Source organism: Tiliqua scincoides, chromosome 6 (genome assembly GCF_035046505.1).
Source record: "Tiliqua scincoides isolate rTilSci1 chromosome 6, rTilSci1.hap2, whole genome shotgun sequence".
NCBI lineage: Eukaryota > Metazoa > Chordata > Lepidosauria > Squamata > Scincidae > Tiliqua > Tiliqua scincoides.
Window position 1 is genome coordinate 25,945,243 of NC_089826.1, and position 25,998 is coordinate 25,971,240.

At 43.2% G+C, this 25,998-nt stretch overlaps 1 protein-coding gene and 2 pseudogenes across 2 annotated transcripts in view; all 3 read left to right on the top strand.

The window, feature by feature from the left end:
* Positions 1-7,683: 7,683 nt before the first annotated feature.
* ALPK1 (alpha kinase 1) overlaps positions 7,684-25,998 on the top strand; it is a 43,346-nt gene continuing 25,031 nt past the window's right edge. The window contains exons 1-2 of one of the 2 annotated variants that reach the window (XM_066632500.1): positions 7,684-7,813; positions 11,422-11,576. In XM_066632500.1, the coding sequence (XP_066488597.1) occupies positions 7,693-7,813; positions 11,422-11,576 (276 nt within the window). In that variant the 5' untranslated portion in view covers positions 7,684-7,692. The remainder of the gene's footprint in view (positions 7,814-11,421; positions 11,577-25,998) is intronic. The other variant, XM_066632501.1, reaches the window with a different exon arrangement.
* Positions 12,408-12,527, top strand: LOC136656284 (5S ribosomal RNA; annotated as a pseudogene).
* Positions 16,828-16,947, top strand: LOC136656219 (5S ribosomal RNA; annotated as a pseudogene).

Sequence of the window (25,998 nt, forward strand, 5' to 3'; positions counted from 1 at the left end):
GCTTCAGCTTTTGCTACAGGGTAGGGGGCTGTGCAGGGACTGGCCCTCCTCCTCCTCGCCCCCTCCCCTTTTCCCCATTTTGCCTGTTAATTGGCTGAGACCACCAGAATTTGGAGGACACAGATGTCACTGATAGTTTGCCTAAGGAGCACATTCATGCCCATCTGTTGCCGTCTCGAAGGCTGTTCATATATCCACAAGGCCTTCATTTAATTCTTGTCAGAAAGTAATGTAAATCCCGTTTACCTCAGAGGTCGCAGCCGAGATTTATGCCAATGAGCCCCCTGCAATTTACACACTCACACACACTGTAGTTGTATAGGAGAAAAGGAACCCTTTCATGTTGGTGCATATTAACAAGAGAGCTTGCCTTAGGAGAGGCTTTCCACCAGTGAGGGTTTTCCTGATTTTAAATACAGCCAGGGCCATTTGGTATAAGAAGCTGTACAAAAAGAGAGCTTTAAACCAGAAAACTAAGATAGAAACAGAAGCAAACAGCCATTGCCTGGTCCCTCATTATCTCATTCAAATGAAATATTTAATGTAATAATATACAATACGGCTTCGATGTCATACAAACTCATACGTTAAATAGTGTGCCAATTTCTTCCTCTGTTCACTGTGTAACTGCTGGACTATTTAAGATAATGATTTTGGCATGAAATATTATTAGTACCAGTGAGCTCAAAAGGTTTTCCAATTATTTATTTGTGAAATTCCTGCCAGATAATGGCCTGATGTTCCACAGGTATAAGTGGATGAAGTCCATAGTGCATATCCAGTAAATTTCATCCAGTAAACACCATCCAGATCTAACCTTCATCTCCTCCAAAAAGTCTATAAATCTGGTAGGGATTTTTTTCCCCCTTTGACTATGTTTTTGTAATCGTATCTCAGTTTTAAATGAAACTTCAAATCAGAGTGGTAAGAAAGGAAATATAAAACACAGCTCTCTGTGCATCTTGATGAGAGGAAAAAAATATATCTCATTATCTTGAAAGTTAAAATTTAAATCTGACCTTTGAAAAGGCCATGTGTTTGGTGCTCAAGCCTACTTTCCTATGCAGGGCCAGGGGACTCTTGCTATTGAATTCGAAAGGGAGAAAGCCCTACCCCTTTAGAATTAGTTGATGCAAAATGCAGTGTAGCGTAATGACATGGGTTCAAAGCAGTTTTAACAAGCACATACTTCAAAGTGCCATAGAAAAAAAGAAGTTGTATTTGGCTGTATATCACCTTAACAATTCTGCTCTAAATCTGTTTTTAGAAGTATGTTCCAATAAAGACACACTTTCCCCCTCAAAACCTGGGATTATTCCCTTCCCACCTTTTCCCAATTTTGCGTAATAAACTACAGGGCAATAAATCTAAAGACCATGCAAGATTATCCTTCTCTCAGAGTCAAACTAGATATGATGTGAGAGTTCCACGACTGGATCTCTTGAGGTCTTTTGTTTCTTTCTTTCAACAGCCATACACAAGGCAGAGAGAGATTTGGGATCGTAGTGCGGGGGTGGGAGATCTCTCCAAACGCATACTGTGGTCCCAATCCCAACCTTTCTTCCTCCATAGCTGTTATTATCCATGGCAGGGAAAATTTAGAAGCACAAAAATTATGCCCATGACAGTCCAGTCCTATCCCCTGCTATGCTACAGTATGCAGCTGAGCCAATGGAGCATGCATTGCATGTGGTGGTGGGGAGGGGAGGGGGAGATGTCCCTTGTGAGATTGGTGGGGAAAAAAACTCTTTACTTACCCCTCGGTAGGCGTTATGGCCACCTGTGGGTCTCAGAGCTATGTAGCTGGGGTACATCTAAGAAGGGACAGGCTGGAAAAGAGGGGACAGGATCTTGTGTGCCCTCTTCCCACCAAGATCCACCCCTCCAGCCTACTTACCATGCCAGAACTGCCAAACTCAATTCCCTTCCCCGGCATGATCCACCCACCTCCCCACCCCTGTTGCCTCCCTACTGGAACAGAATGCATGCTCCAGTGGTGCAACAGCCCAGTAGGATTGGGTCCTAAATGAACTACTAGCAGGCTCTCGGTGTTTCTTATAATAGCTGGGCAGCACATTCCTAACCAGAGCTGGCACAGAGGGGCCTCATAGCCCACTCTCTACCCAGGGCTGGCTAGGAGCAGGCTGGAGGTCTCTAAGGGAACATTTGTTCCCTTGCCCCATGTCAAGCTCCAGCCTGCACAATGGGGTTACTCGAATCCGCACCAGCTAAATCTCTGGTGCAAGTCTAAGAAGCCCCCTGTTGGACTTTCAAGTCCAGGAGGAGGAATAGAATATAGTGTAAGCTAACACCGCCAATCTCACTGCCCCTCCTGGACCTGAACTGCCCCCCTCCCACCCCGTTACACCCCCCTCCCTGCCCCTTTCCACCCCATCCCCCCCGTCCCTGCACTGCCCAGCATGAGCTTACCTGCTCTGTTGAGCATAGCATCTAGATTCAGTACTGGCGGGATAGAGCAGGCCTTCCTTCGCCAGCCTACTCACCGGGTGCCTCACACGTGCTTTATGGCATGTTTGCGACACCTTTGGCTGGATGCTGTGCCAGCATAAAGTAAGATTAGGATTGTGCCATTAAAAGTCGCATCGTAGCTTTGTCGTGTATTAGTTGTGCATGATTGTGGAAACGTACGGATCTTTCACATATTAGATGCGACAAGAATTGACCAGCCTTATATTTAGTAAATGGAAAGTAATCCAGAAGCTATATCATTATTGGAGTTATTCCTGACTGAAGCCAGAGCCAGAGAATCCCAGGTCTCAGAAACTACCTAGTGTGGGAAAAGTCAGAATTCCTTAATGTTCGAATTATTCGTGGTTTTGGTGGGTATGAGAGGTAGACATCTTTCACAATTTTTTACTGGGGCATTTAAAAACAAGGAAGGTAAAGTGGCCCCCAAATGGAAGTAAGGGAAACCTTAATGCTAGTAATGAGTTTAGCACTTCCTGCTGCTGCCAGGTCTCAAGATAATTCCAGCATCGCTCATGCGCCACTCGGCTTTGCAAACGATTCCTAACATGACAAAAAGATTTGTATAATTACCAATGCCTCCATTCAAGGGCCACCTTGAATTTCCACCCAGAGGTAGGGGAAGTTTCATTGTAGCACTTAAAATAATTAAAATGTTTATTTGAAAGTCAAAACACTGCTGGCCATAAATAATGATTGCTTTTCGCGATTGACTAAGCTAAGTCCCCATTGAGCACTCCTGGGATGAGCTTTATTTGTTCCCTGTTGGGATTAATCCATAAATGCAGCCTCCACATGGAACTCATCAGGTCTTGACTTCCCCTTCATTGGTCTCCCTGGAATTATAGCATAGCCTCAAGATCAAAATTAGGATAATATATATTTTTGAGCAAAGGACTTAGGGGTTTTAATTGGGTTTCCCAGAATGTCATGTTGTCTGAGTTTGTATCCGGTTTATAAGGATGTAAGATTATGAAGAATATGGAAGTGCACACACACACAAAATATAAAAATTAGGCAAAAATGCATGCAGAACACCAATTTTCTAAACAGCCAGGCAGCCCAATCCTAACTAAGTTTCCATGCTACAATGCAGCAGTGCCAAAACAGCCTTCACTGTATCCAGCATGGAAAGAGAGGCTGCTGGAGGTCTCTTCCTCCAGGGTAAGCCTCAGCAACCGCTATGGAGCTACTCAGGCTTCTATGAACAAAATTGCTGGCACAAGTCCGAGCAGCTCCATGTCAGGAAATCAGGCCTGAGAAGGGTGATAGAATATGGCTGTAGCCACTGTTACCATTCTTGCCCCATCCCAGGCCGAATTGCCCTTCTCTGCCCTCCCAATTACACCCCTTCTCTGCCTCCATTCCACCCTTATCCCATCCCTCCAATGGCCCTTGGAGAGCCTACTTGCTCCAATGGGTGCAGGCTTTCGATTGGTGCTGGCAGGAAAACACAGGCCTTTCTGCTGGTCCCATGATCCTCTGTGCTGTCACAACGTGCCTTATGGCCTGTTTGTGACAGTGGGTAACCTTGTCCCACTGGCAGTAGCCGGCTTAGGTTTTGGCCAAAAGTCTCTTTCCTTATAACTTCTATCTCCTTTTGACTGGCTGATCCTTCATCACCCTCAGATATTTTCTCAGGATAGAATGTAGCAGTGCATTCCCAGCCCTTAAGAATTCGAGGCTTCAACCAGTCAAATACAGAAACTGCAGGAAGGGAGGGAAGTTTCGGAAGGGAGAAAGGAGAGAAGCAGGGGCATAATGGAGGGGTCAAGAACGGCAAAAGCTGCCATAAACATTGGTGTTCGTTGCAGCCAGTAGCATAGCTAAGGGAGTGCAGGGTGTAGCAATTGCACCAGGCAACAAACTTTAGGGGGTCAACAAGCTGAGCTTGACACTAGCGGCCGAAATTGTGAAAACCTTGGTATGCACATCATGTTATACATCATTGGAAAGGTAATTTAATGCTGAATACAATGAAACAAAACCCATGCTGAAATATCTGTACTCTGTCAAAAGTTATGGCCAATTAAACAGAAAACTATCTATCTATCTATCTATCTATCTATCTATCTATCTATCTATCTATCTATCTATCTATTTATTTATTTATTTATTTATTTATTTATTAAATTCGAATTTCATCGGGGGACACACACTACAAAATCTTCTTTGACCCCAGGTAACAGATGCCTTAGCTATGTCACTGCCCCATTTTTTACATTTTTTAAAAGTCTGGTTGTGACATCACTTCCAAGGCATAATTTTGCACTCTGCACGGGGCTGCACTTTCATTAACTATGCCGCTGGTTGCATCCTTCTTGCCAAGAACAAGATACAAAAGGCACTTGGCCTCATGAGTTTGCTATTACTACACTTAGCATAAGATTACAACAAAAAAAATTTATCTCTCCAATCCTAATGCCAATCTCCAGGATACTGTAAGATGTTAAAGGTTCAAGCAGGTCAGTTCCCCCCCCGGGGGGGGGGTTTTCCCCCAACATTCCGTGTTTCTGGGGATCAATGAGCATTTTCAGTTCACATCAGGCTGTTGATTTCCTTTCCATTCAGAAACATGTACTTCTGCATCCCCTGGGAATCCCCTGAGTACATAGAAATCACATCCGTTTTTGTTGAGTGACCCTGTTTTGCTTCCAATCTGATAGGCACTCAACCATATGAGTTCATCTTTGGTATATAAATATAATAATGATTTTGGTTGAATATTTGAAACAGTTTGAGAAAGAAGATTGTGCATTGATCAGGAAAAAAAAGAATGTTCCTTCTCTAGTGGTGAGTGTAGAGAGATGAACCTGACAAGTGGAAATTATTAACATTAATCAAAAACTGATCAACTCCTGAAATCCTGTGTGTCTGTCTATTGGCCTATATTTGGATACTAAGGACACCTCTTAAAAAGATAGGAGAACATTTAAAAAGAATAAATCTTGTTTTACCAAGATTTTAAAAACTTTCCCCAATCTTTTTAAAGGAATCCCCAGTATCCACGCTTTCAGTTATCCATGGGGGAGGTTGGAACAGAACCCCAGTGGACACCTGCTGTCGTCCTGAAAGACACAGGAAAGATACCAAAAGTGGCATCATTTTTGGTCTCATTTTTCCAATTTCCCGAAAGTCTAGTGAAAACCATCAATATGATTTTATTATTATCAGTGGTGTCACCATCTACCAGATGTTTGGACTGGGATTTTTGGTTGCTCACTCGTATGACCTCTACCAAGAGTTCAAGAACTAGTGAGGTATTGCCATTCAATGCCAGGTGCATGTTGTGGTTGTTCAACTGTTATCCAGTCTTTACCTATACTGGCCAGATTATTTTTTTACAGGTCTTGGGAATTGTGCCTAGTACACCAATGACAATAGGGGTGTTTGTTGTTTTCTTTCCCCAAAGGTGCTGTATTTCAATTTACAGGTCTTTATATTTTGTGAGCCTTTCCCATTGTGTCTCCTTGATTTGATTATCTCCTGGAATGGTCACATTGTTGCTGTTGGCTGGATTTGGCCTATTGAGCATTGGGTCCAGGACCTGGATAGTCCAGATTTTGTTTATTTTTCACATTTTTATACCTCCTTTCCTCCAAAGAGCGCAGGGTGGTGGACATGATTCCTTCTCTTCACAACAGCCCTTTAAGATAGGTTAGACTGAGAGATAGTGACTGGTCCAAGGTCACCTAGCAAGCTTCATGGTTGAGCAGGGATTATGAACCTGAATCTTCCACATCTAAGTTCAACTCCCGAACCATTATAGCAGCCATTTTCAACCACTGTGCCGTGACACACCGGTGTGCCACAGATGGTTTGCTGGTGTGCCATGGGAGTTTGGGGTTGGATAGGCTCACCGCGGGATGAGAGCCCGTGCTCTCAGTGCACTGTTCCTTGTCAATTGTCAAAAACTGATGGTGTGCCTTGACAATTTTAGTACCTTGTCAGTGTGCTGGTGAGATGAAAAAGATTGAAAGTTGCTGCACTACACCATCCTGGCTCTCATTATTATCCCCATTATTTTATTAAGAATACCTAGATATGATTTTTCAACAAAAGTAATTCATAAAGTGGTTTACTTAGGGCGCAATCCTAACCCCTTATGTCAGTGCTTTCCAGCACTGGCATAGCGGTGCCAATGGGACATGTGCTGCATCCTGCAGTTGGGTGTCACTCACAGAGGCCTCCTCAAAGTAAGGGAATGTTTGTTCCCTTACCTCAGAGCTGCATTGCCCTTATGTCAGTGCTGGAAAGCACTGACATAAGGGGTTAGGATTGCGCCCATAGTTATATAAATGAATGGTTTCTTGTCCCCAAAGGGCTCAAGAGCTGTCAATTTGTTGTCATCATGCAGTCAGTTTCCCCCTATCATTGGCTACCAATGGTGAGGGCAGGAAGTTTTCTGTGACAACTGGATGGCAGGATGACAACATGTACACAGTGAATTTTACTAAATATTACAGAGCATTGGGGCCAAACTGGATATGAGGATGCTGCTTTCATTGGCAACTTCAATAAAGTTTACTTTCACCCTCATAGTGGTTACAAAAATATAATAAAGAGAAATGATTAGTGTCTTTTTGTTGGCTGGGGAGTTCACAAGGAATCGCCACTTTCCATCTACTATACTTGTGTAAAATTATCACAGTGCTTGTTCCCAAAATGCTTCCTGCCGTCACCAGAAAGAATATATGATGTAACCCACTGAGGGTTCTTAAAATCAATGTGCTTCACTGCAGCTCGAGGTGAAAAGGTCTTTCTACCATTAGGGTTCCAGCTTAAAGCACTTGACTGCATGTGGTCACATGTGGGCAAAGAAATTCTTTGCACCCCCTAGCTGGCCACTTCACTGTTTGGGACTTTACAGCTGTATTGAAAAGCAAACCCTTTCTCTCGTCATGCTCCGGTCACCTCGAGATGTTTGTCTTGCACAGTTTGTCACACATACTGGGGAGTAATTTCACACCCTTCTCTAATAAAGTCCTCTGAGGCTGTCATGTACTTCCCTATTATCCTTCCTTGTTTGAGCCTAGCAGATAATTGATGATGCCTTTAGTTAATCATCTTCCCCTTTCTTTTGTTCACCAGGTATCTCAGCCTGGAAGGGATCCTTTTCATTTAGAATGTGTGTCTTCTCCTAGGTAATTGATTGCTGCACGCCCAAGGTTCCCCCTGATTCTCAGCAGAGTGGGAGGAAGCATCATGAATAATCAAAAAATGGTAGCCGGTCTGTTGCAGGAATGCAAGCAAGTGCTGGATAGTCTCTCAGCAGCGGAGGAGGATCCGAGTTCGGGAGATGAGAGCAAGCACGAGCAGCACAGAGGTGAGGTCCCAGTGACAAGTACCAGCTGCAAGACCATAAACTGAACTGAGCTTCCACCATCCCCAGCCTGCCCTATTTTTCATCTCCTAGCAGACAAGTGTCAAAAGATTACTGGATTTCTAGGACATGAATGGGATGTGAGCTAGAAAGCAGGCAGGGAAGGAAGCCTACTTTGTACCAGTGAATTGCTGTCAGTTCTCATTTAAAGCTTCAGTAAACATGAGGCTGTAAGGAGCGGTTTTCGTTTGAGAAAAACAATGCACCCAAAGTTTGGTGATGCACATAAATTTCAATTATAAAAAAAAATTAATGCAACTTCTGAATGCTGGCTGCTATTAGCTTTCCTTTCACTGGAAGTCCATACCCAGTTCCCGAGTCTTTGACACTTTCACCTAATACAAACTCCCTGTATTTGAATCCTCTATCTTTTGAAGCATTCATCACCGACCAAAGTGGTTTGGAAAATAAAATGCTGCAAGGACCCTTGCTGAAGGAACTACTCCCTAGCATTTGCTATTTTAAATGAATGCACATGCTAGTAAAGCAAGAAAAAGTGTGTGTGTGTGTGTGTGTGTGTGTGTGTGTGTGTGTGTGTGTGTTTAGAATAATATGAAAAAGATACTATTTATTTTAATAGAAATTGGATTAATTTATTGCATTATCTGATGAAGTAGTCTCTTGATTAGAAAAGGCCATGCAGTGATATATTTTTTATTCTTTTGGGTGCCACAGGCAGCTTTGCTGCATTTGCTACAAAGGACTACCTACTAGAAGGTATTGTTCCACCTAAAGCCATCATAAGATGGTAGTAGTGACACTGGATAGTTTCAGTTAACAGACCAAGGGCCCAATCCTATCCAACTTTCCTGAGTCGGTGCAGCTGCAATGCAGCCCCTAGGCAAGGGAACAAATGTTCCCTTACTTTGTGGAGGCCTCCATAACTACCCTTCCACCGCAGGATGCAGCGCACACCCCATTGGCAGGGTTACACCAAGGCTGGAAAGTTGGATAGGATTTGACTCCAACTTGGCTACCAACCATGTTTATATGTTTTTCCTGCAGAAAGCCTCTGAGGTTTGGTGCATAAACTCACACTTCCAGAAGTTCTAAAGCAGTACATGATCGCATAACATTTAAGCTCTCATAGCTGAAATTCCTTTTACCTCCCCCCCCTTGTCCTGTCATTGCCTAGGTAAAGCAGTTCTCTGTTAGGCAGGCTACTACTTATGCAATCCGAATTTTTTTACTTGTTTGGGGAAAGTTGGCCTCAAAATGGATTTTCCTTTTTGACTGACAAATCGTGTGACTGTCTCCTCCCTTTTTTCTGTTTCTGGTTATCAATCGCATTTCATGGGAGAGTCAATAACAATGACACTGGGATCTTGGAAGCTAAGCAGGGTCAGGCCTGGTTAGTACTTGGATGGGAGACCGCCTGGGAATACTGGGTGCTGTAGGCTTATACCATAGTCTTGCCAACCATGGGGTCATTTACATCTACTTCATCTGGAGGGCGATTCTGTTTGTATCCAATTTTCCTTTTGCTTTGGCTATGACAATATTTCTCTACAACACCCTCATGTTTGGGAATATCGTTTTGTAAGCGAAAGCGGGTGTCTCTCTTCTAGGATTCCTTTCATCCCACCCCACAAAAAGCACTTTTGTTTCTTCATCCCAAATTCCTTTCAGCTTTATTATCATGCAGTAGAATGGGCTATTGAACTTCTAATCAGGTAGTCCTCTCTTTTGCTTCATTTTCTTCTATTAAATGCTGCAGAGCAGGATAAATAATCAGTTTAGTTCCAGATAAGGTACATCAGGTCCCATATAATCACTACATTAGACATGGCCCTTCAGGTAAACTCCTTCAGGAAGTAAAGGATCAGAGGCTCAGCAATTCCCTGGGATCTGCTTTCACCCTTTATCTAAAATAAGGGTTTGAAATACCTCCACTTTGGTACCCAGACAATATTGATACTTTCACAATCACAGTGTATGTTTTGTGTGTGTGCACATGAGTGATTATTCCTTTGCAGATTAGATGAATGCTTTGAGATTACAGACATCTTTTCTCTGGCAGGTGTCTTTTAAAAGCCTGTAAGGATCACCAGAGCCACATGGGCTTATAACAGCAATGGTGTAGCTTCACTTGTGGCAGCAATTAGGACCAAGCAAATTCTCTGAATTCAAATGCTGGCCTTTGTCACCTTTGTCTCCATTGTTTTCATCAAACATTAAGAATTTTTCATCCCAAAGGGTGACCAAAGCATATCCAAGCCATATTAGAGTTATTCTTCTCTGATACTGTATATCTGCATCCCAAAGTTGTGCCCACCATTCCAATTTAGGGACACCCACTAAAACTGAGTGCTGGGACAGTTAGGACAAACAAAAGAGGGTTGGGAGAGTTGGGAGAGTCAGGACAGACAAAATATTTCTTTACCCAGCATGTAATTAGTCTGTGGAACTCCTTGCCACAGAAAGTAGTGATGGCATCTTGCCTAGATGCCTTTAGAGAGGAATGGACAAATTTCTGGAGGAAAAGTTCATCACGGGTTACAAGTCATGGTAGGTATGTGCAAGCTCCTGGTTTTAGAGGTAGGCTACCACAGATTGCCACATGCAGGGAAGGGCACCAGGACACAGGTTGTGTCTTGTTGTCTTGTGTGCTTCCTGAAGCATTTGGTGGGCCACTGTGAGATACTGTTCTTAATTTGTTCTGGGGGTGAGGATAAGATTGTAGCTCTGTGGCAGAACACATAGTCTGCATGCAGAACATCCCAGGTTCAGTTCCTGTAAGACAATGACACCTACCACTACCACCACTACATACGATGACTTTGGGCTAATGCTACTCACTGTCATAAGAACATAAGAAGAACCCTCCGAGTTTGGTCCATAGGTCCATACAGCTCAGCATTCTCATGTTTCCAACAGTAGCTACCCAGAAGCATGTGGGAAGCTGACAAGGGAGACATGAAGAGAATAGTTCTCCCCTGTTGTTTTTCCCCAGCATCTGGTACTCAAAGCATCTGGTACATTGCCTCTGAACTCAGAAGTTCTGTTTAGCTCTCCTGGCTGATGGCTAGTGGTCAACCTGTCTGTCATCCTAACCTACTCCACAGGGTAGTTGTGGTGCTAAAATGCTACCCTGAGCTCCTTAGAGAAAGGGCAGGGGCTTTCCTACACAGGAGCTATAGATATATAACATATAAAATATTTAACTTGTAGTTAATATGAGTAATAAATGAATAAAGAAAACCCAAGCAATCAAGCTTTCGCATTCACAGGCTCAGCCCAGACTGCTGTTTCCATATTGAGGAATACATTTCTGTCTCTTGTGCTTTGCTCGAACACCCACAAAGCAATTCCAGTATGACACTTCCTGCCAAATTCTTTCCTATAATGGGAGGCTGCTCCATTTACCTGCAGGGCAAAGCAGAAGAGGTTTCCTGATGACAGGCAGCCTCTCATTGTTGCTCTAATGTTGGAAGAAGCAACAGGCTGTAACTGCTAAGATGCAAAAGGGCAAAGGGAATGCTTTTTGCATGTTTGGTGCCCCCTTGTAACCTTAGTGGCTGAATCACTTACCTGCCCTTTGACCTTTTCAGGTTTGCTCCCTCCTGATTTGAGGACCCTCATCGAAGAGGCAAAGGAAATGAAGTGGCCCTTCGTGCCAGAAAGGTGGCAGTACAAACAAGCCATAGACCTCGAAGACAAAACAAACCTGCATGATATGATCACAGCAAGGCTGCAGGAGTTACTGGTATGAAATGCAAGACACCTGCCCCTTGTGTTGGCAGCACTTAATTCTTGAATGTACAGTGACCTAACAGATGGTAGGCCCCCTCATTCCATAGGTGACCCCCCCCCCATTGTTCACAGCTGTTTCTGCCAGGTGACATTTGCAATTCTTATTCCATTTACTTCAGCAAACCAAATTCTCATTATTGGGAATAGAGTTGGGATTAATTATTTGATTTTAAAACCTAGGAAGCTGCCTTGTACCCAGTCCTTGTTCCATCTCCCTCAGTATCGTGTACACTGACTGGGAGCATCTCTCTTGGGTTTCAGACTGGGGTCTTTTCCAGCCCTACTTGGAGATGCCAGAGATTGAAAATGGGCCTGTCTACCTACAAAGCATGTGCTTAACCATTCAGCTATATCCCTTCCTTATTTTGTTTGATTATTATTACACTGTGTGCCTGTTTCAGAATGTAGTGTGCTCTCTGCAGGGTCGGCCCATCCATGAGGCCAACTGAAGCAGTCACCTCAGAAAACAGATTGGTGGGGGGGCACCCTCCCTGTCCATCTTGCCACCACTGTTCCTCCTTTTCCTTCCGCTCCTTGGAATGGAAAATGAAGAGGGGTGCAGAGAGAAAGTCATGTGGAAGTGAGGAGAGTTCAGAGCTACACTGGAGAGTGGAAGGAGCAGAGGTTGTGACATGCCACCTCAGTTGTCAGAGGGTTTTGGGCTGGGCTGTTTCTCTTACACGTAAATAAAGCTCCAGCACAATGAGGCTTCCTCCAATATAGTGAACTAGGAAGCTGACTTACTGAGTAGCTTCCTGTGTGCTTCAGAGTATGACTGCATACAAATAGCAGCAACTGTTACCCTGCACACGCCTGATCTCATCTGATCTCAGAAGCTAAGCAGGGTCAGGCCTGGTTAGTACTTGGATGGGAGACCACCTGGGAATACCGGGCGCTGTAGGCGTCTACCATAGTCTTTCGAGACTGAAGGTTGCCAACCAAATAAAAACATAAGATTTACCAATCTGGACCAGACCAAAGGTTCATTAAATCTGTCTGCCAGACAGCAGTTTCATGCAGGAGTGGCCAAAGCACCCTGTAAAGCTAATAATATGAGTGGGATGGAGATAACTGTCACCTGTTTGTTTTTACCTACTAACTTTGAAGTTGGTGGTATAAATTGCCTAATCCTAGCCTAGGCTGGCATACTGAATGAGAATCGCCAGTGCAGCATTCACTGCATCTTCACACCTCAAAATGAGTTAATCATAGCATATATTATATATTCAGTCATTACTTATTTGTTTCTCTTTTATATGAATTTTTCCTAGCAACCAAAATAAGTCAAATGAAGGTTACCAGGATAGGTGAGCCCCCCCCCCCCAAAAAAAAGGCCACTGAAGTTGTGCTGTTGGTGACATTGTAAATGTGTATATGCTGTCATACATGCCTTTATGACATTGCAAAGCCCAGTTAGGCATGGTCCCAAATTCTCTCCTGCATGTAAAATAGGATCTACATTGTCTTAGTCCATGCCTTGGACAAAAGCAAAAGAAAACCTGCCAATCAACTGCTAGATTAAGAACTCTGTGCAAACATGGGTATAATGTGTAGTTCATGTGGTCAGCTTTGTCAGCTTTAAGAGTGCCAATCACCTTTTTAAGGAGGCTGAATCCAGCCCCACCTTCTTCCTCCCCCTTCTCATCAAAGAGATGATTAGCACAGTCAGACCTGACAGCACTGACTAAGCAAGGAGACTAAGCAGTACTGGCTAAGCTGTTCCTGATCATCTCATGCAAGAGAAATTAAATGCCTATTACCTCTCATGAAGAGTTGCAGATCATAGTCAAAATGTCTCAAGCATAGCATCTTTTCTGGAATGATTTTCTAAGAAAAGGTTTTGCATTGGATGCGTCTGATGATGCAACTTGATACAACTTTTGGTGTTCACCTCTCCTTTTGTTGGCTTTTGGACAAGTACCTGTGGTCAAATACTCCTAGGTGGCATAAGATGCACAAAGAGATCTTTGGGCTGAAGGCTTTATCCCCAGGGATCCCTCTGATGACTTCTTTTTGCAAACACAGGGCTGCTCATTTACCCCACCCCTACAGCTGAAATAAATGGGGAAAACATGCCCATGTGTATCTTCAAAGAATTGCTGTAGTAGAGCCATTGTATTTGGGAATATATATAGGTGCAAGTTGGGCATGTAAGCGACAGACCTCTTGTCCATGGGGTGAGTTGAGCGGTGGCACATAGTAGTCAACCACATGCTATCTACCCCAGTATAATCCCTGCTGAGACCTGAAAAGTCCCCCTTTTCCTTGTTCACAAGTCAATGCTTTAACTCAAGTGGGGCACCTTGCATGCCCTTGATAAAGTGGGAGGGTGTTTTAAAACAACCAAATGCAGTGCAGTGTTTCATTTTGCTTCTGAATTTGTTTTGGTAATTTTTTTTTTTTTTTTGCCTTCCTCCTCCCCCTTTTTTTCTTTCTGGTGTGTGTGGCCTCAGACAGAAATTTATGGTGGAGGCTGACCCGTTTTACAATGCCCACAAAGCGTTCAGACTGGAGAGCATTTGTCTGTCCTCTCCCAGGATAAACACCTGCAGTAAACTCCCCGAGAAACCTGGATAAATGGGAGATTAATGTGGCCGTAATACTGGAGCCGTGTTTGCAAGCATTATCCCCTCACCCCAGGTAGATGAGCCTTTTCTGAGATGATACCAATTATTTATTGCCGAAACATCTGTTGATAACTGCAGCTGCCCCGGCTAAACAAAGCATATCATGGGGTCACAGACTATAGGGCCCTACAATCTTACCTCATGCTAGTTTGAGACTATTCACCAACATGCCCCAAAGTCTATGGGTTACCGTCGTCTTCAATGTTTCATCATGCCATGAAAAAATACTTTCTAAATACTGCGCTCTCTTTTGCCATGTGCTTTGAAGTATTATTTCATCTTCATTGCTAATTTATATTCCAGCGCTATTGTACTGTGGGAAAAAGGGGATACAATTTTTTTTGTTTTCCATTTAATTGTAGATTGACTGACATTTTGACCTATATTATTAGTATTAGTCAAGAAAAGTTTTTTCCCCCATTGCTCTCCTTCCTTCTGTTCTCATTCCCATTTTTTTAAATAAAATTTTTAGGCATAGTTAAAGTTTTTTGGCTCTTTCAGTAAGACGGGGGGGGGGGAATTAAGCTGAAAAGAAAAGTTTACTGTTTGGCAAGAGAGGATACAATTCTGAACTTTCTCTTTTCATATGAGAGGGCGGGGGAAGGAATGATTTTAATTCCCACTGAAAGAGAAATAAGCCTTTGTTGATATTGTTTGGCGAAACCTTTAACACATTTCATCTGAGTTTATTCTACAGTGGCAAGTTTAGAATAAGCTCTCCAATGGAATGAGCCAGTGTTTGTAAAGTGCTTTTGGATCCTTGAATGAAGTGTTTATTATTCTGGAAGGTCAGACTTTGTGGTCCTTTTTCTCAGTGTGCAGCATCTTACTTCTTGAGTAGCTTCACTGATCTCAAAGTGTCTGTATGAGAGCACTTGGGTCTCAGTCTGAAAGTTTGACTTAGCCTTGCATTGTTACGAGTGCTGCTTTGTTTATAGGCCATTGCTCTGTCGGGTATGCAAAACAAGCAACGCTGCTGCTGACATCACCCTATTAAACAGTTCGCCTCTGCGCTGGCTGCAGGATCCTTTTGTAGAAAACAAGCAGAAGAGAGAAATGCTTATAAAAGGAGTTGGGGGGACGACCCTGTATCTGTTAAGTTTATTAGAAAACTCAGTAGTAGCACATCAATGTATCCTGAAACACTTTCCCCCTTGGTTGTAATTTTAACTGTGAACATTCTTGACATGACTTAATAGGAATTTCTAGGGAGGAAACTATTTACTGTAATACTATACTTTCAACACATTTTTATCAATTTATTTTTCTTGTGGCCCAATTCTATCCAATTCAGTGGCGCTGGATTGCACAATCCACTGGTTGCTGTGAAAGCACTGTAATGTTCTTTGCGGCAGTGCAGGGAGTGGGTGTGCCATTGGCTATGGTGACCTGCCAGAGCAGGTAACCCTGGCGCAAGGGGTGAAATAGGGCAGAGGGAATGTGGGAAAGGGATTGAAGAGGGTTGGGGAGGATGGAATGGGGGGAAGATGAGGCACTGGTGGGTGGCTTGGGCACTGGAGGGCGCGGGGTTGGCAGTGGTGCACTCCAAATCTCAACCCCCTTCGCAGGCCCGATCCCCCTGTATGGATCAACATGAACTTGAGCCAACAATATCACTGTCACAGGTCTGAGTTAATCCATTGCAGCTGCTGGAGATTATCCCAGGGCAAGGGGACAAATGTCCCCTTACCCTGAGCAGACCTCCAGCAGCCAAAAATCCCCCATGGGATGCAGTGTAGCCTGCACCAGCACCTATAGCAAGACCGCATACAGATTCAGTTAGGAATGGGCTGCCCATCTATTAGGAAGTAATTCCAATTATAAGTTTTCTGTTTATTTAAATGATTAGGGTTACTTTCTCTACTATCTTCTAATGGGAGTAACTCTTAAGGAGTTACCCATCTGCACTCTCTGGGTGGTGTGATAAAACTTTTTGAGCGATGATGGAAAGATAGTATCAGCTGTCAGATCTGTGTGCTCCAAAAGTCATCTGTACAGCTCCTTGGAGGAAGGATGGTATAAAAATGTGAAATAAATAAATATTGCAATGGGCTAAGGATTATTGTGTGGGTTGATGAAGCCTCTGGCATGGAATGGCTGATCTCCTTAATGCAATACTTCCCAAACCTACCTGGCTTGCAACACCCTTTGTGCTGCAGACACAGCACTTCGAACCCAGAAGTGAGTGCAAAGACATAAAACGCATCACATGATAACGTCGCTGCCACCTATTTCTGTGTTCAGTGGCCAGAAGCAAGCCTGCAAATTGTGGTAAGAGGTTCAGGGGAGGGCCTTTCCAAGTGCGCAAAAACCATACCCGGTGGCACTGCCCACCACACTAAGCCTCTGTTTGCAGGCTTGTGTCACAGACTCACTGCTGAGCAGTCAGAAACGTCTGGGAAAGGAAGGACTTGAAGAATCATGGGGCTCAAAAATTGATGCTTGGGGAGGCAGCAGTTTACGGAAAGGAGGGAGTAACATAGGACTTGGGAAAGGGGATCGTCCAAATGAGCAAGGGAAAGAGGAGAAGCTATGTCTCTGTCTGCTTAGGAAACTGAGTGTTTGGAATTTCCCTCCTGCAACAGCAACTGTTACCCTGCACATGCCTGATCTTGTCTGATCTCAGAAGCTAAGCAGGATTAGGCCTGGTTAGTACTTGGATGGGAGAACGCCTGGGAATACCAGGTGCTGTAGGCTTATACCATAGTCTTTCCATGCCCGATCTCGTCTGATCTCGGAAGCTAAGCAGGGTCAGGCCTGGTTAGTACTTGGATGGGAGACTGCTTGGGACTACTGGGTGCTGTAGGCTTATACCATATTCTTTCAAGACTGAAGATTGCCAACCAACCAACCAACTTTTCCAGCAGGGAAGGAAAGAGCACAGCAGCTGGAAATGGTGGCTCATGCTTTGCTTTAGCCTTCCCTTCTAGGAAGAAGACAATGCCATGCAATTAAAGGAGTAGGCAGGGCTGGCCCATCCATGAGGCCACTTGAAGCTGTCACATTAGTTGTCCATCATCTTCTTGCCTCCACTCCTTCTCTTTCCACTTCCTGAATTGGAAAAGGAAGAGGGCAACAGAGAGGATGAGGAAATGTGGAAAGGAGGAAGTTGCTGGGCCAAGATACTGGAGAATAGGAGGAGTGGAGGCTGGCACATCCTCAGGGGCAGCATTTGGCATGCCACCTCAGGCATCAGGAGGTCTTGGGCCAGTCCTGGGAGAAGGAAGGAGCTCCTTACTTGAGGGAACGAGTCATTTCTTGCTGCTGCCTTGGCCTGTTATGTTCCCATGTTAAGAGGATGAGCAGTTTCCACTCAGATTAACGCTTCTCTACTCCTTCCCAAATGAACACTAGAAGATGAAAAACGAAGCAATACTGCACCTCTTTCTCTGGGAAACCAACGTAAGGGAAGGGCTGAGGTAACACTTCAAGCCCTCCAGCCTTCTCTGCTTGTTGGGGCAGTTGATGTCTCATGTGACTGAGAAGTCTCCTCATATAACCAGCTGTAGTGTGTGGCCAAATTCTAAGAGAAGGAAAACCTGGGACTGGAATGGACAGAGAAGAAAGAGGCACATGGCTGAGAGCTGCAGAGTCGAGAAAGTAACCAGAAAAATCTGTACCTCTAGTTTACTTTGATTAGGTGGGCGTGGAAATGCTGTCCGGTTCATGTTTCCACATTTTGCATTATGTTTTTACCCTGGTGTGTATGCAGATGTTTCTTTAAAAAAATAAATTCTGACTCCAGTCCATGTGAAGATCTGCTTTCTAGCAGATGCTCACTCCCTGCCCCCAACAAGGAACTGCTGCTGTTTACACTGACAGTACTAAACATCTGTTTGGCAGGTGTGCATGAAATTTCAGTTCAATTTGCAGCATTGCATAAGCATCCCAAATAATTTTACTACATGTAGTACCCTTTTACAATAACATTCCACAAGGTGATCCAACCTATGAGCCAAATAATAATAATAAACTTTATTTATATCCCGCCCTTCTCCCCGAAGGGACCCAAAGCTATCCCCTTTCCCTGCCTGTTTGACATTTAATAGTTAGTCTCTCTCTCTCTCTCTCTCTCTCTCTCTCTCTCTCTCTCTCTCTCTCTCACTCACACACACACACACACACACACACACACACACACACACACAGATTACCACATCCTGGCCTCCAGAGAAATTATTTTCAGTACTGCTCAGGACCAAGGAAGCATCTTTATTTTATTTATTTATTACATTTTTATACCGCCCTTCCTCCAAAGAGTTCAGGGCGGTGTACACGGCTGCTCCCCTCCTTTTTCCATTCATCTCATCTCATTCATTTCATCTCATTCCTTTTTCCTTAACAGGAAACCTCAGAGGGCCAATGTGCTGTCATGGTTAGCATGCTGGATCAAGACTTGAGTGTCAGGTTTAAATACACTTGGGCTGTCTCTCAGTCTCACAGGATTGTTGTGAGGATAAAAGGGAGGTCCATGTCTGCCATTCGGAGCTCCTTGGAGGAAAAATGTGATCCATAATCCCAAATGTTCAAAGACATGTACTTTTTCAAAGTATTTGCTAGCCCTGCTTATGTTATGAGTTTCTCATTATTGTGTTAGTTTTCAGGAACAAATGATCAAAGCTCACTTTGAACAAGGCAAGATGCTCAGTGTGAGCCTTCCTGTGTTGGGTTCTCTCCTCTCTTCCTGTTTAAGTGGACTCTTGCAAACTGTGCATGATGCTACCCTGTTAGTTGTCATGGAATAGCCATTGAATACATGCTAAATATATGTGCCCAATAAATTTTAAATGGTAGTATCTTTTGCAAACGTTGAGATTCATGTCCAACTGGCTGAGTTCCCAAGCACCCCCTATAACACACCCAAAGAGCCTACAAGGCCATTTATTGGTAATCTTTTATCTTTGTTCATTGCAAATTCCACCACCTCTTCTGTCCTCTTCCTCATTTACTATGCACAAGCAATTTCCCATTTGCACTTTTGCTACCAAATTCTAGTGCCAGATGGCTCCGGAAAAAAGTGTTTTCACCCTTACTTGAAGCAGCTGCAGTTGTCAACAAAAACACAAGGTGTCCTTGCATTGAACATAAAGCTGGGACCCAACTATTAAGGTGTAATGCTGGGAGGAGCTAGATCACTAATGTGAGAAACCATGAAAACAGCACATCCGTCCACTCAGTGCTTCTAAGCAAAGACCCTTCAGTAGAGACTGTTTTGCATTTCCCCCCGGACTCCCCCCATCCTATAATTGGTGTATAGAAATCTCCTGCAAATCTAATTCTGTCTCCACCTGACTCTGCTTCCCAGCCATGAAGTTCCTTTGTGCCGTTAAACTCAATTACACGTACGTATTTGATACTGTGGAAACAGATGTTCAGGCAGAATACCCATTTATTTCTCTTTCTAGACACAGATACCCAGTGCCCCAAAGGTTATTTCCAGATGATAAGTCTTCTTTTAAAGTCCTTAGCATTTTGCTTAGGTTTGGCCCTTCTTGCCTCTTGTCCCCATAACCGTGTTTCATGATTCTAACATATAGATGAAGTGTTGCAGTTGTTCAACTGTTATTTTGTCAATGCCTATGTTGTTGTTGTCGTTGTTATCTGGTGTAGCAGAGTAGCCAGTTGCCCAATTCTACCCCCCATCATTGGTGCCAATTTAGCCACGCTGGCAGAATGTGCGCTGCATCCAATGGGGGGGAAAGACAATCAGGCAGCCAGTAAGAGGTAAGTAAAAACGTTTTTTCCACCCAAAAATATGATTTTGACTTATCCCCAGTAGGTCAATTGCCTGTGGGTTGCCTTGGACTTGGGCCAGCCATTTTGCTGGCATAAGTCTAAAAAAGGGGGCAGGGCAGCTTGGGAAAGAGGAAAGATCTGTAGCACACTAGTGCCATCAAGTTCCACCTTTTCCTCTCCATTCCCTGCCATACCCAATTCTTCCCAAAATTCCCACTGCCCCCCTTCCCACGACATGTTTCCACAACAAACTTACCAGCACTGACAGAGGCCTCTGGAGCCTCTACTGCGCACATTGCGCTGCTGCCTGTTCGCGACAATGGCCAAGAAGCACATGACACCAGCATAGCTTTCATGCCATGGTGAAGACCTTGTGCTGCCAGAATGCTCATTCTGGTAGTGCAAGGCTTCAATAGGACTGACCCCAAGAGACTCAACTGTGAATTAGAACCTCCTCAGTTTGAAGCTTGCCTGTGCCATGAGTTGACTAGGTGACCTTGGTCAAGCCACTGCTTCTTGGCCTCAACTCCCCAGCCACAATATGGGGATAACAACATTTTCTGGTCTTGCAGGAGTGTTGTAAGGACTCCATCAAGATAACACATGTGAACTGCTTTAAACATTCAGAAAACACAATAAAAATGCAAAATACTGTTATTTTAACTTCCACTAACTAGGTGCAAATGGCATTATGAAGATCTGTGTTTACATGGGATATGAAAAATAGATGTGACCTTGGGACGTCTCCCTCATGGGATTGTGAAGAAACTGAAGTTGTGTAAAGCAGTGGTTCTCAAACCTTTTAGCACCGGGACCCACTTTTTAGAATGACAATTTGTTGGAAATGATGTCATTAGTCTGGTAGTGATGTCATGGCCAGAAGTAACATCATCAAGCAGGAAAATTTTTAACACCTCCCATACAACAAAATCTAATCTGATTAATTAAGTAAATTTAAAAGTTTACAATTAAGTTTAAAAATTTATTTAAAATAAAGAATAACTCTCCCAAGCAGTTGCTGATCTGTTTTAAAAATATATTTAAAATAAAATACACAATGAAATGAAATGAAATGAATGGGGATCCACCTGAAATTGGCTCACGACCCACCTAGTGGGTGCTGAAACACTGGTGTAAAGCATTCCTCTGTGTCACAATCAGAAATTATAAAAGGATAGTGAGATTCTGTGGTGAACGGGGGATATGCATTTTTTGAAATTACAGAAAACAGTAGTGACAATAAGGGCTGGGCCCATGGCCAGAAAACTGGCTGTTAGGAAGATAGGAGGCTGCCTTATGAAGCTGAGTCAGGCCATTGGTTCATCTAATTTATATGGGCAAGAGTGACTGGCAGTGGCTTTCTAGGATTTCATACAGGAATTTTGCCCTGTCCTGCACTGCCTTACTGAGAGATGCTGCCAGGGATTGAACTAGAGACCTTCTGCTTCCAAAGCAGGTGGTCATCTGGCTAGTCTACAGATATATGCAGGGAACATCCCAGGGAAGAGTTTGTACTTTGTTCAATGAGGTGCTAACATTAGTACTGAGAAATGTGGAAGTAAATTGCTGGATCATATTCAGTGTGGCTTGCAAAAGCCATTCATACTGATAAATTGCTCTGTACAAATCACATAGAAACCGACTACTCCTGACAAAGCAAATTTCCACAGGCAGGACATTTCATCTTTTATTTTTACATAGGACAGCAAGATGTAATGCACATGTATGAAATCTGTTCCAATCAGCTGCAAAGCAAATCAGCACTTTTTCCGAGGACAGCCACGCACGTGTGCGTTCCAGACATGATTGCCATTTTATTTTGCTCCACTCACCCGTGCACCCACAGGCAGAAAAGATGTCTTTTGAAAGCACAACTCTTCTTCAAACTTCTCAATTCATCATGCCTTTGGACAACTATGCTTACGGAAAAGAAGGAGGCTGTGATTTCACTGGCCTTGTTTTGTGAAATCCAGTTTCTGACATGTAGCCTCTCTAGGGTGGGCACAGAGACACTGCTATCTTAATGACCAAATCTTAAAAATTTGACAGGGTGTGAGGCCTAGAAAACTGCTTTCAGAACAGAAGTGAGAAACTTGAGCGCAATCATAGCGCTATTGTACTTCAGGTTTCTGTACAAAGATAACACAGGCCTACAAAATTGAGGGTCGGAAAAGTTTTTCCCAAACTTTATGGTGGTTTAATATGAATTTGGGGTGCTGATTCCAAAAAGGCATCCGTTTTGCCCTATCACATCTAGTTTTGGAGATATAGTATAGCCTCATTAGTGAATGGTTCAAGCAGCTTCCTCATGAGGAAGCCATGGTGTAGGCTTCCTCATGAGGAAGCTGCTTGAACCATTCACTAAAGAGGCTATGCCGTGTTTCCAAAACTAGACGTGAGGGCATTCTGAACTAGAGAGGGCAAAACGGATGCCATTTTTGGAATCAGCATCCCAAATATACCCAGGAATTGGTGTAACATTTAAGGAAGCAAATGTGTGTTGGCCTGTGTGTTGGCCTGTGTAATCTGTTTCTGGGCAGGGAAAGAGTGGGGAGTGGATTAAGCAATGTCTGCATTGCAACTTCATGTGTGAAGTCAGCCCCACACACTGGAATTGCTGAGAGTTTGTGCCACTGAAACTGGCCCGCAAAGCTCATTCCACTCTTTCTTTTCATAGGTGTTGTTACAGGAGGGAGGGTTTGTGCCATGTTTTGCCTTAAGGCAGCAGGGTTTTTCTGGGCAAAGGAATGGTGGCTACTTGGCAACCCATGAAAGAGTTGGGTATTATAAGTTGTCAGTGTACTATTAGAAGGGGGAAAAATGGGGTTATAATGGCAACAATTGACACCAAGCTAAATTTATTTGTGTGTGACACAGCATGCTGCCAGGGAAAGAAAAAATAGATGATATTCTCACCCTGTCTTGACTTTTCTCCATTTTGTGGCCATTCGGTTTTGGAGAGGGACACAAGAGGTTTCGGCATTGAGCTGAGAGCTAAATTATGCAGCTGCCGGGCCCTCCAGAATAGGATACTTGGTTTAGATTTTTCACAATGCTATTGAAGTGCTTATTTTCCTCCTGAAGAGACACAAACAGATGCAAACTTCTGTAAACACTTTAGAAATGAATTCAGTGAGTTTGGCCTCTCAGCAGTGCTCAATAGCTGACAGAAAAATGTCTAATTAGTGCAAGTGGAAATAATAGGGCCACTTGGATTCCTTCCATCCTCCTCCAAGTCTACTTTTCCTAGGAACTCAAAGACTCTTTTGTTTGGTAGGTCACCCTCTCTCATGCTTTTGTGTTTCAATCTCTTAAGGGAAGAAGTAGCAGCAGCAGAGAGAAAAAATGCATTAGGCAATAGCTTGGTACTTAAATATACAGAGAGTTTGAGAACACTGAGAAGGATTTGTAGTTGGCAGTGTCAGTTTACAGGTGCTTAAAGACAGGGATTCCTCCATTGTCAAGAGGCACATGTGTGCAGAGAACAGGAATCCCTTTCAAGTGCCATCTTTTCCAAAAAGAGCCCTCCAAAAAACAAAAAAGAGCCAGCTTTTGAAGCATGAGTAAACCAAAGGATGCTGTGTTTGCAACTGATATCCTGATTTTGGGGGATAGACATATATCCTAAATTCCTAGCCAATTTGTATGGCTACTTAAGTTTCTGCAGGAGGCATACTAAGCTATACTAAGCTGGTTTGGAACAAGCCAGTGTTCCAGCAGGCTAACACTGGTACTGTTTATGTTGGAGCACTAGAATGTTTTCACTTACGTTTTGATCCATCCATGTGATTTTCTTTACCTGGATGAAATCTGATCTGTAGCTCAGTGTTCATGCATGTGATCTGTATGTATAATGTCCTACATATTTCAGTTCAAAGGACTTAAATTTCTAAACAGTATAGACAATATTGGACCAGATAGGCTATTCATCTGAGTAGATATAAGCAGCTTCTAATGCATCTTTATCACCAGATTCTGTCATCAGCTGCCAAGTAATACAACATGCTCCTACCCACAAAAATACTGCCATGTTAATGTAATGCATCAGATAAATGTCTTTGGTGTGTCTCTTGTGTGGTCCACCACCTGCTTATCCAAGGTGGATGACAAGCGATTAGTTGCCAGAAGTTCAATTTCATATCTAATTGGCTTATTTCATGGCCAGAAGTACATACAGTTCCTTTGGACAATGGCTGAAGTGTGTAAGACAGGCTTCCCTAGGGACTTTCTAGGCAGGTGCCAAGCCCAACCTCTCAATTCATGTTCTGGTTGACCAGAAGACAAAATGCAAATCCACTCCACATCACCAGGTGTGTGCCCAATGCTTTTGTGTCAGTTGTCAGCTATAAGAGAATGGCTACAGCTCAGTTGTAGAACATATGCTCTGCATTTAGAAGGTCTTGGGATCAATCTTGGCATCTCAAGGCAAAGACCCCTATCTGAACCCTAGAGAGCCGGTCAGGGTAGAAAAAACTAAGATGTATGAACCCATGGTTTGTTTGAGTCAGTATATGGTCACTTGATATTTATCTGTATGTGCTCATGGGAACTTATTCTGTGATTCAGGCCAGATAATATAGAATTAAGGACATGTACAAGAGAAATGTACAACAACCCATGTGCAAAATCAAATCTAGACCCATCCCCAAATAGAACTGATTTCCTGCTGTATATACAGGTCATGCCTCCTTATCCACTGGGGTTCTGTTCCAGAGCCCCCCAGTGGATTAAAAAAATTCAGTGGATACCAAATCAGTGGAAAAATAGCTTTAAAGACCCACTTCCATGTTTCTTGCTCCTCCATCGTCACCCCAGAATGCATTGGTACTGATGTTATACTGTATGCAGCCACTATGAATAATGGAATCTAATGGAATAAAAGTGATAGGAAAGGGGATTTTGGAGCTTTATTCCCTTGTTGCAAGGCATTTAAAGGTGGATCCCAGCATCAGTGGTGAGTCAAATCAGTGGATGCCAAATCAGTGAATACCAAAGTCCCACCTGCACTTGCTAAAAACAGAAGCCATGTATAAAGTTGATGGGTGAGTAGTAGCTATTACAGGGTGAAGCAGATATTCTTTTGATTCTTCAGCTAAGAGTCTGAAGCTGCATGGTTCTGTGTGTCCCACCTCACTTGTATTAGCCTCCAGAATGTAATCCTAAAATGTTCTCATGATTGTTTGGTCAACTTCTTGCTGATGATGAGAAATGTTGCCGATCTAAGGACCAATCCACACATTATGTGGCAAGAGTAGATGCATAACTACAAATGTTTTTAAATGTTTTATTTTTTATACATATTTATATATTTTATGTTTTTACATGACTTCTTTTGTAAGCCACCTTGAGTGCCCTATACTGGGACAGAAAGGCGGGATATAAATTATATAAATGAATGAATGAATAAAATCATGTAGTGTGCATAAGTATCATGTGTATACATGCAAATACGGATCCTGCTGTACATGGAAATGCAGGTCCTGTTGCACGTGGAAGCAAATTCAGAGAAAATCAGCTGTGATATGAATATATATGCATCTAAGCTCATGCTCTGGAACCAACACATTGTGCAGAGCTTATCTTTGATGTGCCAGTGGTTGCAGTGGAAAATATGACAATATGCAAAACAGAGATATATACATGTATGATTTTTATTTAATTTATTTTATTTAGCTGAGTTTTATTTAATTGGGTGACAACTCTAATGGTTTTTGTTGGAATGAATGTTTTCTATATGAAATGAACATTTTCTGTAGTAACCGAAGTGTATAAAATGTTTGGGCTTGGGCCAGGAACCTTCTTTTTAAAGTGCCACGTACACAGATGGAGTTAGAAACAATGCAGTTCTCGATTCATATGGAATTTCTCAGGTCAGAGGAGAGAAGAAAGTAGACACTTACCTATCCCATTCCCCCAAGGTACAAGTAGGGCATTTAGACAGATGTTGTGACTTCTAGGGATTTTTAGATACCCAGGAAGGCTCAGTATTTTCACAGAGTTAACCTGCTGGCC